The sequence below is a fragment of the Parus major genome, chromosome 1A (genome assembly GCF_001522545.3).
Source record: "Parus major isolate Abel chromosome 1A, Parus_major1.1, whole genome shotgun sequence".
In the NCBI taxonomy this organism is placed as follows: Eukaryota; Metazoa; Chordata; class Aves; order Passeriformes; family Paridae; genus Parus; species Parus major.
The window spans coordinates 11730665-11744051 of record NC_031773.1 but is presented as its reverse complement, the minus strand read 5'-3'; the positions used below and the strand labels follow the sequence as shown (position 1 = coordinate 11744051).

At 38.6% G+C, this 13387-nt stretch overlaps 1 protein-coding gene across 2 annotated transcripts in view; it reads left to right on the top strand.

Annotated features, from left to right (window-relative positions):
- Positions 1-13387, top strand: part of RELN (reelin) — a 271266-nt gene that overhangs the window by 152922 nt on the left and 104957 nt on the right. For both annotated transcript variants that reach the window (XM_015628416.3, XM_015628417.3), the window contains exons 11-13: positions 6232-6377; positions 10335-10486; positions 12638-12750. In XM_015628416.3, the coding sequence (XP_015483902.1) occupies positions 6232-6377; positions 10335-10486; positions 12638-12750 (411 nt within the window). The remainder of the gene's footprint in view (positions 1-6231; positions 6378-10334; positions 10487-12637; positions 12751-13387) is intronic.

Below are 13387 nucleotides of genomic sequence, written 5' to 3'. Positions count from 1 at the left end.
CTCCAGCTGGGTGGGCTCTGTGACAACTCCTTAATGGGGGAAATTGATGGCCCTCTGCTTGCTTAGAGGTGAAGGCATACTGGGCAGATTTCTTTCCATCTGCCGTCAGCCCTTTGCAAGCTGGCACTGCCCAAATGCCCAACACATTCATTCCAACGCAAGAAATGTCGCCAAAAAATAAATTGTGAGGCTACAGCTGTCTGAAAGAATCATCAGGGCCATTAGGCCCAGGGGAGATAATATGAAGAGGAGCATCAGTGTTTGTCACTGATAAAAAGCTAATTAAATGATGGTAAAGATGACTGTGAATGCTTTAAAGGCGTAGAGGTGAACAACATTTTCATGGGAGTGCAGGAATGAACCTCAGGAAGATGATATGCAAGACCTCAGCCAAAAATCTGTTACACTGAGGATTTTCACACTAGTGTTTCCTGTTGATGCTTTGCTGAATGGCACAGTTGTATCATTTAGTTGCCCTCTGTTCCACTCTCCAAGTAAAGAAATCCCATGCTGTAAAGCCAAGAGGTATTTATTGATTCACAAGTTTGACTTGAGCAACCGGGACAGAAGCTGGCTTGAATGAACTTCAGTGCTCCTGTTTACATCCTTAATATTTGTCTTTTGGGTTTCTAAAAATCTTCAGGGCTGTGTGCTTAGCTGCAGCTGTGACAGAGGCTGATCTGGTTGAGGTTTGTGCTGCCTCCCATTGCAGGGGGGACTGGAGATCTCCAGATCCTCCTCACCAAGAGGGTAGCTGATGATCCTGATCCTCCTCACTGAGGGTAGCTGATGTCTCCTTATGTGGTGCTTGCATGCAAATCTTTGAAAATAAGGAGATTGTTTGGACATGTTACAAGATGTAGGATCCCAGATCTTACCCTGAGCCCCTAAGCCATTTGGATGCTACAGAAAGTTAGGGGTCATTACTTAGTCATGATACCTTAAAGAGGTCCGGTTGTTAAGTGTCTGCTTCACTTTCTCTTCAAATCTGACTTTCCTGCTTTTGTTGACCAGTGGTTTTGAGCAGTCATAATTTCAACAATTCTGCATCTCATATGATCAAGAGGCTTTCCTAAAAGAACCTAAAATCTAACAAGTGTAATGTAGGATAAAGAGCGCGGAAGGCTGTTGACAAAAGTTTGATTTTAAAACCATGCATCGGTCTCTCTTCCATTAACTAATGTCTTCATAATGTGTTGTAGAAATCTCATATGAATTAGTAAGACTTACTGCATCTTATAGACAATTTGGCTAAGAACTGCACTGATAAACTGGAAATATTCATAGATAACAGGAATTTTATAGTGAAAATATATGTAGTTGCAATTTTATAGTGAAAATATATGTAGTTGCAAAAAAAAAAAATATATGTAGAGCAACAAAGAGCCTTCATCAAGAAATGTACAATTGTTGCCTCTCCAGACAAACCAAAAAGATAGCTTTTGTATCAGGACATTGCCATCCATTTATAAAATGGGATAAGCTGGGGATGGGGACAAAAGGAGTAAAAGGAAATGCTGCAGGAGGGAAGGAAGCTCATGCTGGTCACCAGTGCACTCCTCAGTGCAATCATGGATAAGGCTTGCTGACGAGAGCACTGAGGAAGTGTCTGAAGGAAATCATGTGGGAATTTGACAAGAGCAGTAGGCAGAATGGGAAAGGGATGCAAATTTGGTTGTCTCACCAGCAAACATAGTGACAAGCATTGACAGTCAAGGAAAAGTGGCCCATGAGATGGGGCATATGGGAAATGGTGGAGGCAGGTGAGGATGAGCCATGCACGGCCTTGAAAATGGGGAAGAAGCAGCGATACCATAACTATCCAGTAGACAAACTTCAGGAACACAGAAAATTCAGAGTGAAGATTAGATTGAAAGTAAATCCAAAAATGTTGAGATTCAGGAATACATCCAGCCAATTTTCATTTTTCCCTATTCTTGCAGTGAAATAACTTAACAATTACAGCTAGTGAATAAGGTAGTGCCAGATTAAATTAAACTATTTGTTGGTTTTTTGGGATTTTTTTTCTCTTGGGATGACCACAGTCCCTGAACAGAACTGGGCTTCTTTCCATTTGGCAACAGGCAGGGGTTGTTTATTTATGAATACAACAGTTTACATATGACAGGCTGGCAGTCCCATTCCAGTTGCAAACAATGGGAAACAGCTACTGTTGTGAAGTGGCTTCATTCAAGTGTTTATGTCTTATGTTCTGTAATGTAGGTGATCTGGGAGTAAACTTTATTTAATGATGTGTATCAGATTTGTCAAATAATTCATTCTTTAAATTAACTTTTCCTTACAAATTATCTAATGTTTCAGTGTTGCACAAGGACACACTAAATGTTCCACGTGCATTTAATGCCCTTTAAACAAAATTGAACAGTGCTTTAGTTCTGGACCTACAGCTGATGCTTCCATGGTAACAAGGACAAATATCCTACAAGTTGCTTTCATGTAGCTCTTTTAGTTACAAATTTTGCATAGCAAATTAATTTCCTCTTATTTTATAAATTATGTAAACGTAAATTAAAATTAAAGAGAGAACAAATTTAATCTGTTAACAAATTAAAAGAGGACCCTGAAACTACGTAATCCACAGGATCTCAAGTTTAGGGAGGACTTAATCCAGATAGTTTTAAAACTCATTATGTGTCCATTCCACATTTTTTACCTCTTGAGAATAACAAAATAAACACTTGTGAAATTCAGTCCTTTATTCATCCTTTATTCATCCTTCCAGTGAAGGATGTAGACTTCCATTGCAAGTGTAAAGCCTTTAATTTGGGAAAGAGATAACACAATATGTAAATTGTACTTTAGGGGTTTTTTTCTGAAGATTTTAATTCAAGTCTTGGGTTGAACCCAAGAGAAAATGAGTCTGATGGTTTCAATTCTGTTTTTAATCTGTTCAAGCCCTACTGCAAACCCACAAAATAATCCAACACATTCAGCAGCCTCCTGGATGCTGAGCAAGACTGACAAGGTAGCTGGGGGCAATGCTGGTGAGGGACCATCTCCTGCAGAGCTTCTTTTGCTCATGGAAAATTTAGCTGAGTGCCCTTTGAGGTTTTTCTTCCCTCAGCAGCCCATCAGGTAAAGAAAAATGAGCAGTAAAAGCAGTGACAGATAGTGACTGCTTGGAAAGTTAAAAGAAAACAACCTGATGGTGATGGTTATACAGGCAAGATAAATGTGGCAGGTGGGAGAGAATAAGATCATGAGTGGAGGAGCCCTGGCTGCTTGCTTGGGCAGCTCAGCTTATGGAGCTTATCCACATCTGCTTCTCCCATGGGCAGGTGTCCCAGGTCCCAGGTGGTGGCACCGGGACAAAACCATACAAGAAAATGGTGGCACTCCCTCAGAACTTCTTTAAAAGCCATACCTGTGTTTTGAGCATGTTTCTCACTCTTTTAAAATGCCATTAAGGTCATGAGCTTCTGTTAGACATTTCACAGGTATTTGAAATAATGGGGGAGTTAAACCCCAGTCTGAACTTCTGTTCTGCATAGCTGTTTCACCAGCCAAAGCTGACATGAGCAGATTGTGATTTGAGCCATACGTTGTGTGGTTCGTTAACACATAAAATATGCATAAAATACATATTCATAGATACTGGGGAGCTGTGTATAAATGCATAAATATAGCTTTATAGAAATAATTAAATAAATTATGATTTTGAGCTTTTGTAAAGGGTTGATCATACACCACTGTATAAATAATTATTTATACCCCCTTGCCAAACTGCCTATTTATTTATCCTGACAACCTAAATGAAAACTCCATTCAATAAATATTCTGCTAGACAGCAGAAGGATGTACAAATATTAAAAAGATAATGGGGTTATATCTGGTTTGTGTTTATTTTAATAGATTGTTTTCATCAGGCAAAAGATTACTAATTACAAACTCACTATCAGATGCATACTTACATATAACTTAGCACCTGAGATATAAGTTGGACTTATAGAGGATTTTCCAATGCTTGTATGCAATTCTAATATCTATCCCAATAAGATTTATTTATCTACTTTTTCCCTGAGATGAAGGGTTATGTATAAATTTGAATAAAGTTTTAGTCTGAATATTTATTTTTAATGCATTTATTTGACTGCAGATAATAAGAGTTTTGTGGCAGATTGCTTGACAGATAAATTATACTTCATTTGTGTTCAGCAAATGAAGAAAATTCTGAAAATCAAGAAACACAACAAACAAATTATTCTTAAAATTCTGATGTTAGCGATACCAATGAGTGTGACGGTTAAAATCAGTAAACAAAAGCAATTTCTCAGTCCGTTATAAATAACTATATAGAACAACTCCTGTTTTTCAAAGAGAAGATATAAAACTGTCTCATTAATTTCTGCTAGTTATAATATATTTGATGTGTAAATTATTCTGTCTTTTCAGTGGCAAATATGGTGTGCTGTGTGTATGCTGCATTAACAGACCAAGGAGAAAGGAGACTTGTGACAAAATCTATTTCATTTCTGTGATAAATTATCAACACTTCAGGATTTTTCTATTGCTTTGACCTTTCCTTGGAAAAAAACACTTTAACAGCAATTTGTTTATTTTAGCAGTTGAAACAGTCTTAGCGTTTTTACAATGTGTTATATTTTTACGTGATATTTAGTCTGTGTTAATAAACACAGAACTTTTGTCATTCAAGTATAGGCCAGGAAGTCTATATACAAAAATCAGGCTTCAAGTACCCACAGTTTTTTCTAACAATTTGTAGGCTCTTCTAGAAACATAAAAATTACTTTCTTCTATATATATTAATTGCTGAGGTATTGGCAACCATACTTGAAAATCATCAATAAAAGAATTTCAATTATTTCACTTTATTGCATTGATAAATAAAGTGTTATAGAATTTGACAAAATGTGTTATTTTTTACTTAGCTCATAAAAACCAATAGACAAAGACATACCGAGCAGTTTTCATTTCTTGCCCCAGCTTTCTCTTTGTTAAAAATCTAATTATTCCCTTATGTGACACTACCATGACCTTTTTAAGTGCAGAAGATGTGATTGTCATATTTTCCCTTGGCGCATTGTGAAGGAGTTCAGAGACAGGAGGGCACTGCATAGACGATACTGAAAAGGTCAATGCAATTTGGCATTATTGTATCTCTGTTTTAAATACTGGAATGTTGTAAGAATGCAGAATTATTCTAATTAATAATTGCTTAATTCAGCTTCCATTTTTAAAAGACCAAGATCACACCCACACACACAGTCTCACATGAATAAAAGAAGTGCTTGAGAGAAATATTATTTTTATCAGTATTTTTGTAATATGAACAATTGAAAAAACTGCCAAGTGTTCAGTTTGCATTAAGACAAGGTAGAGCTTCTTTAGACACTTCCTGTTTCTGCCTCACAGATTTTGCAGACTGTCATGTTATCAGACACACAAGAAGGCAAAAGTAGGATGGGAGAGAGAAGAAAATCTATACTGTAACCCCCTCGTACACCTCACAGGCATCTCCTTCCTGGCCAGTACTCCTGGGGAGTTGTGGTGGTCGTGGCGTGCTGGGGGAGACACATGCCATCATTTGATGTTCCTGTGGTGGTATGTGCAGAAATGCAGCAGGAAAAGCAGACACTCTGGGCTTGGGAGCAGCCTCAGGACCCCTGAGATTGCTCTATCAGAAGAGCTCATTGCCTCTAAAGCGATTTGTTATGCAATTTGGACTAAATACAGCAAATACAGCTTTTCACTCATACACTTGAGGCTCAAAGTTTACTGTATGGCAATGCATAGCAATTTTACACACAAATACATCTTTTGGCAAAAATTCAAACACAGAGATCTGACATGTTTCACAGCACAAAACTCTTACGCCTACAAAATCCCCATAGCAATATTTGATATACTACTTTGTAAAAATAAGTTATTTGCAGACACAGTTGTGTGTGGGCCAGACATAAAGGTGATACTTTAAAACAGAAATAAACACTCAGACATGAGGTACACGACTTTTCATTGCAAACAGTTTTACCATGGTCTGTAGTGGGTTTGTAGGGAAGCAGGTACAAGATTAGGATGCAATAATTGTTGGGGTGGGATAAGAAAGATACAAGATGACCATCTGGTTTTTATTTAGTTTCAGGCATCAGTGAGTCCTTAGATAAAGTACAGCTCACACTGAGCCCTGACAATGTGTGAACACTGTACAAACCCAACATAACCTCATCTTCCATGTGCTCCTGCCCACAGCACAGCTGCCAGTCTGATGGGAACTCCATCTACTTCCACGGGACAGAGGGCAGTGAATTCAATTTTGCCACCACCCGGGATGTGGACCTCTCCATGGAGGATGCCCAGGAGCAGTGGGCAGAAGAGTTTGAGAGCCAGCCCAAAGGGTGAGTGTCCCCAGCCTGAGCAGGGCCCTGCACAGCATCACTTCAGGGATGAGCTCCAGGAAACAGGATAAACAGAGAATCATGTTTTATCTTTGCTGTGTAGTCAGGGAAGACTGGGACTAGGATAAATTGCAATACTGTAAATAGCATGATTGCAGATTTTTGGAAGAAACAAGACCAGGAATTCCAGGAGGAGCAGTTTGCCTCTGGACCATCCTGTCACCACTGTTTTTAAAAAGTAGTTAATGACTTATGTAGGCATTCTAAAGAAACATATGATGATGATCTGTTTTTATAATTCACACCAGAGTGTTGTTAACAAGCTCATAGCCATATAAAATTGAATTCCTCGAGAAATTCATCTCCTCTGGATCACTGCTGCGAGCCTCACTTTACTGAGAGACAGCTCCTGCTTATGCAGATGCCTGTAGGTGCTGGAGGAGGAAAAGGAGGAGAAGGTGGAGGCAGGAAAGCTGAAGCAGCAGTCCATTCTCATCTAGCAGCACCAAGAGCATAGCCATACCTGCTGGGCAAGAGCTTGGGGTCTGGCTGATAATTTACCATTTATATTTTGAATATATACTTTGTGATTCTAAGGGTCCCTGTAAAGCCATATCCAGCAGGGACTGCTGCAGGGATGCAGAAAATAATCAAAACTGTCCAGGACAACAATATTACTACTCTTACCAGAATATGAGTGAGCTTTAAAAAATGTGTCCTGAAGAAGCTTCATTTTATATACCTCATTGTATAAATTCTGACAAAAAGAAAATAACCTCAGTAGGGTCTTAATTCTTTTCTATTTAAAAAGTATAAAAATCATTAGTCCCTTAACCCCAGGGCAATGAGAAACATACACTGCTAATTTATGGGTCTCCACTGAATGTTGACTTTAGCCTACAAAGTACTTCAGATCATTAGCAACTGATTCAAATGCTGCCTATGCTGTGCTGAAAGTAAAGAGCACCTTTTAAGAAACACATGCTATTATGTCCTGTGGACATGTGGTATATTTAGGATTTACAGAAAAAATATTCACTCTGAACTCTGTCCCAGTTCAAATAATCAGCCAATGGCAGCAGGTGCTGCTTCAGACAAAGGGAAGAAAATGAGCTCACATGTGTTGGGTTCTATCTGACCATGTGGGACACCTTTGAGATGTGGCCTCTGTCTTTTTCCCATCCTGAAAAAAAACAGGATGGGAGTGCTATCTGTGGACATCTTCCCTGTCTGTAGATCTTGGCTCTACACATCTGGGTGTTTAGTTAAGTTGGGCAACTTGCAGCCTGGGTTAGCAAATGTACAGTTTCTTCTGAATTAGGAAAATGTCATGCTCCCTATCACATGGTGCCAAGGTCCAACTACAGGTGGCAAGAGAGGGTCAGCCCTCCTTCAGTTCTCTCATTCTATGTCCCAGCAACCAGGTCCTGACCTGCCCCCACTCTGCCAGCCCAAGGCCTCAAACCTCTTCCTATTTTTGCCTTTGGAAATTTTACTCTATGTTAGAAACTTCCTTCTTTCTATTGTTCTATAAGAATGGAGATTTAAATTGCATGCTGCTGTAAATAAACACCAAACTTGGGTGATGTTATGGACTACAACCTAATCATGTAAAATTGTCACCACTACTGTTCCTTTTTTTTAGCTTTCCCTGGAATTTGTGTTGGGATCTGTATATAAATGTGAATACATATGAGTTTCCTTAATGACTTGTTAGAGAAATATTTTTGAATGTTATTTAAACTATATTTGAAATACAGTTTTACTGTAATCATACAATCACAGAACCCTGTATTCCTGAGAGAGAGCTTGCAGGAAGATCTCAGGCACTGCTTTGTCACATCAGCTGGAGCTTGCCAGCTCTCAAGGGAAAGGCAAAAGCATTCCTCATAAGGGAGAGCAAAAGGAAGCTCAGGTATAGCGGTCACCACCACTTTCCTCTGCACCAAATGCTCTTGGAGATGAGGGGAGATGAAATCATCACTGTTTTTAATAAGAGTTGGTTGGTATTTTTTGTGTGTACCACCTAAAGAGAGAGGCTATGTGGATAGGGCTGTTGTACCACACATATTTCCAATATCATTCTGCTTCTTTTCACTTGGGTGAGTTACAGCCTGATCCTAAAAGTGGACAGATCCCACACCAGGCTGCCTAACACGCACACTGTTCCTTTGGACCTCCATGTTCAGTTGGTCTAGTTTAGGTCAATAAATCACCTGTTTTATAAAGAGGAATTCCAAGAGTTGTGTGAAAGATAAATTAATTCAAATATAAATACTAAATCATGCCATGACCTAGGATCCTTCTCCATTTTCTTTACTAGCTATGTGTTGATGTACTTCTATTAAAGTGCCTTTTTTAAAAAAAGACGTAGAATTGTCTGGTTTTCATTCCTGATGCTGCCTAAAAGGAGAGGATCTCTGGAAACATCCATGATCTGCATCATTCATGACCCTAAGCTCTTTTGTGGGTCACTACAGAGAGTGTTTTAATTGAGCTAAATAGAGCATACAAAAGATCAATGGAGCATTGTGAGATTTTTTTTGTGTAAGTTAAAGTAGGTACAAGTGTTTAATTCTGTACTTGCCTTCAGCCTGGGAGACCCATTTTCAAAATTGTGTTTTGATTATATTGCACATTAGCTTTAAAAAATCTGCACGATAGAATTAGGATTAGATTAAACAGTGCATCCATTAAAATATTTATATTTATATCATAAAGCTTTTCAGTGATATTAAGCTTGCTAATTCCTGTGTAAATGACTGACAGGTTTAAAGCAGGATTTCCAAACAGGCATGTCACCAGTCTGTCATAGCTTAGGTCCATGGGGAAACAGGCAGCTTTTAAGAAGATCCTAGAAATGCATTTTGAAGTCATTGGAATGGTTAAACTAATAAATAGACTGTTTAGTTCTTGAAATGACAGTTTTTGAAATTGTGATATGGCACATACCTGCTAGAGATTGTCTCTCGTGGAAGGAGACAGGAAAAGACTTTGCTTCCCACAAAGGCTTCTGAACTTCCATGTCTTCTAATTCCTCCTGAATCATGCTGAATAGTTAAATGTTTGGATTATCAGGATTTAAGGATTCTAAATAATTTCATTGTTTTATCAGCTTTATAATTCTTAAATACTTACTTATGAATTCAGACTTGGACATGAATAATAATAACATATCAGACCAGAATAATGCACAAGTTTTCAACACTTTCTAATATTTCAAAACATTTTGATTGAGTTTTGAAGTAACCATCACTTTCATGATGAAAATGGATTTTCAATATAAAATATTTAATTGGAAAATTCTACAACAGCTCTTTTAATTATCACTGAATAAAAATAAGATAAAATGTTGTACAGAAAAACTGAGAAAGATCGTATCATCACATATTAGAAACACAGCAGTCTTTTTTTATACTCTGTTCATGTGTTAGTTAAAAACTGTTACCCTAAATTCTCAAAAAGATGAAAAGAGAGCATTTTATGCTATTACCTACATATTTAATATTTGTATAACAGATATGGTGGGCATGTGCCTTTTCAAGTCTCATTGATCTATAAATCTTTTATTATGCAAAACTAATCAGAATGCATTTATATTTTAAATATTTTAACACCAGAAAAAAATAACAGAGATGATAGAACAATACAACACTACATATTTGGTAACAGCATTCATTAAAAGCCTAATTTTTTTATTAATTCATGTATTTCTGCCTAATTCTTTTAAATATTTATATTAACTTTGCCTTAGTTGAGTCTACTGAGTTTAAAAGCTAATATTGAATATGTAAGTAATGGCATAGGGATCACATTTGAAACACTGCAGTTTTTTGTCCTTCATAAGAGTAGAAAAAGATAATTTTATAAGTACCAAAGAACCCCTATGGCATGTTTTGTATGAGTTTCTCAGTAGTGTGCTGCTGCACCTTTTCCACCTATTGCTGGCCTCCACAGGTGGGACATCTTTGGAGCCGTCATTGGTACTGAATGTGGAACCCTGGAATCTGGCTCAGCTGTGGTATTTCTCAGAGATGGAGAAAGAAAAATATGTACTCCATACATGGACACCACAGGTTATGGGAACTTGAGATTTTATTTCAGTATGGGTGAGTATAAATTACTAATGTAATACAAGATGTGAAGCATGTGAGATTTACAGTATGCAGTGCTCCAGAGTTTAACAAGTCTCATGCGGAGAAGCATCTTCTTGTCTTGTATACACCAATTTCACTCAGTGTCCCTTAGTCCATACTTAGAAGACACGGTCATACCTTTGTCATTTTTAGAGATTTTACAGGTAGCTCTCATATCCTCCTGTAGTCATATCTGTGTAGACCCTGTTGTTAATCCATCAGAGTCCAGAGAGCTGCACATGAGATGAGATGGGAGTAGCATAAAGGTGAGGCAGCCTTCCCTGATGAGCCTATGGTATAGTTTCACCTCAAAAGCTCTTACTCCACTCATAAAATCCTTCCTCTGCTGCTACATTGGCCCAGGGTGAGGTTCACACAGAGTATGCTATAGTCTTGGAGGAGGTGTGTTCTACATGTGGAACATCCCCCATGAAAACACTGGTGTGGTGTTAGCATCATCTGTGGACCCTCTTCACTGGGGCAAAGTGCAACATCAGTCATTTACCAGGGCTAGGAAGGCAGCCAAGAACCAACCTGTCCTGTCACTTCCCCTCCCCACTGTTGTTGTCAGTGCAACTGCACTGGTTTGATGTTGCAACAGACCAAAATCCCCATGAACGTGGTAGTTAATGCTCCAGTATTTTTCCAGGACTTTTATTTTGCACATAAAGGAAGTTCTGTGAGGTTATTCTCTCAACACCATGTTCAGAGAAAGTGAGGAATTTTGCTTAAAAGAGAATAATAGAATAATAGAGGAGGAAGCAGAGAATAAACCTGTGACCTCAACAAGCAACCTTCTGTATCAACAAGAAAAAACACACTTGATTTAATGAGGGGAAGACCTCATGTTGTTGTCCTAAATTGTTGCACATCTCCTCTGTGTTACATGAATTATGAATAAAGCACAGGAAAAAGAGGATGCTTTTTCCCATTTCTTCCAAGTATTACAACACCTGCAAGAGAAACAGGAAAGAAATTTTGTCAACCTTCTGAACTTAGGGGAGAGGTTGTCAGCAGATGCAGACACAGAGGATAGCAGGTTATTTTTTGAAAAATGTATTCTGTGCATATTTTTTAATTACATAAATAATTGTTTAAGCATTCAGGCAAGAAAAATATTTGAAAGTACAAATGGATGTTCCTTATTACAGAATAAAAAAAATTAAAGATATTTTATCCATATAAGATGCATATCTTATCCAGTTCTCTGGACTGCTTTTTCTAGGCCATTACAAGAACTGGCTGGCTGTAGGAAAAAAAAAGAAAAGGCAAAGAAAGTGTTCTGATATGTGCAATCTTTCTACTCTGCAGTCTTTTAAAGAGCCTTCCTCATTCCATTTTTATTTCTATTTTGGGATTTTTTTTTAATACCTGCCATTACTATACTGTACAGGAAAATAATTAACTAATAATTCCTGTTTTAAATACAGAAATTTTGTTTTAAAGACTTCTTTTCCAGAATACCAATGATGTGTGATGATGTTTGTCCTGTAACTATAATGCTCAATATTTGCCAATGCATCCACTCTTTCACATAAGCTTAGTGAGTATTTTGGGTTCTACTGATAGGAAGATTTCTCAAATGTTGCCCTGTTCCAGCTGGGCAAGCATTTCACACTTGTTTTGTGTGGTACAATAAATTCCAGCCAGCCAGCCATCCCTTCCAGGATATGGTGTAGACAGTAGAAGGAGCAGCACAACAAATAAGGTACACAGCAGTCAGTGACTGCATGAAGTGTGAGTAGTAAACAGCAGTTTACCAATGTTCAGATGTTGCTGAAAACTCAAAAGCAAAGCATTTCTATGTAAATAGGATTTAAAGCGCACAGATAGAAGTATTGCTTGAGGCACAGCATTTTCTGTTTAAATTGTTTTGATAAGCTGATTAAAAGAGGTACTTAAGGTTTTCGTAATCGTCAACCCCCTTGATCTCTGCCATGGTGTATCTGATCAAACAGTTCCTATCCACTGTGTCCTTAGGGAAGGTGTTCTTTTGTTTCAGATCCCAAGTTAAATAGCATCTGACTTTAATTACTTTCATAATTAAGGCTGCATATATGATTCTACTTTCCAATAACAAGGGCTTCAATTAATTTTTTTCTCACTCAAATATGTGTTGTACAGGGGGAACTTGTGATTCTGGGGAATCCCATGAAAACGATGTCATACTGTATGCCAAGATTGAAGGCAGGAGGGAACACATACCTCTTGATACCCTGACCTATGCTGCTTATAAGGTAAATTGTCATAAACAAAGCAGGTGGATGGGATGGACAGATCATTCTCTTTCCAAGCCATCACAGGAGTATTGTGTGTTGAATTCCACAGGGACACTCAAAAGTGGCCTTCCCAAACACATAAATCATGTGCAGACCTAAGAGTGATCAGGCACTTTTGCAGCACAGCTCTGCAGTTACTGGTGGTCACTCCAGCCCCAGGCAGGACTGTGCAGTGTTGGCTGGGGCTGGGGAAACAGGCAGGCAAACAACGGGCAAACATTGTCAGTAATTAGCTGAAAACTTCAGTGGTAGCATCTTCTCACTAAAGATTACTCTTGTTTCAACTCAAGCTTGTCCTAGCCACAGTGTGATGCTGAGGAGCAGGGTCCTGAGAGGGTCATCCAGGGTGGGATCAGGGCTGGGAGAGGGTCTGCAGTGATGGGGGCACAGACTCAGCCGTGGCAGGGAGCTGCAGGCAGCATCTCCTCTGCCCAAAGTGCAGCTGCCTTCCAGCCACATCCACCACCCGCAGGCAGGACAATAAAGACCTTGAACTTGCCTTCAGGATCCTTCCTGTCTAGGGCAAGGGAGCACTTAGACCATGTCTACCCTGAATAATCTAGCCCTGAGGTCTCCTTATTCTGCTGCTGTAAAA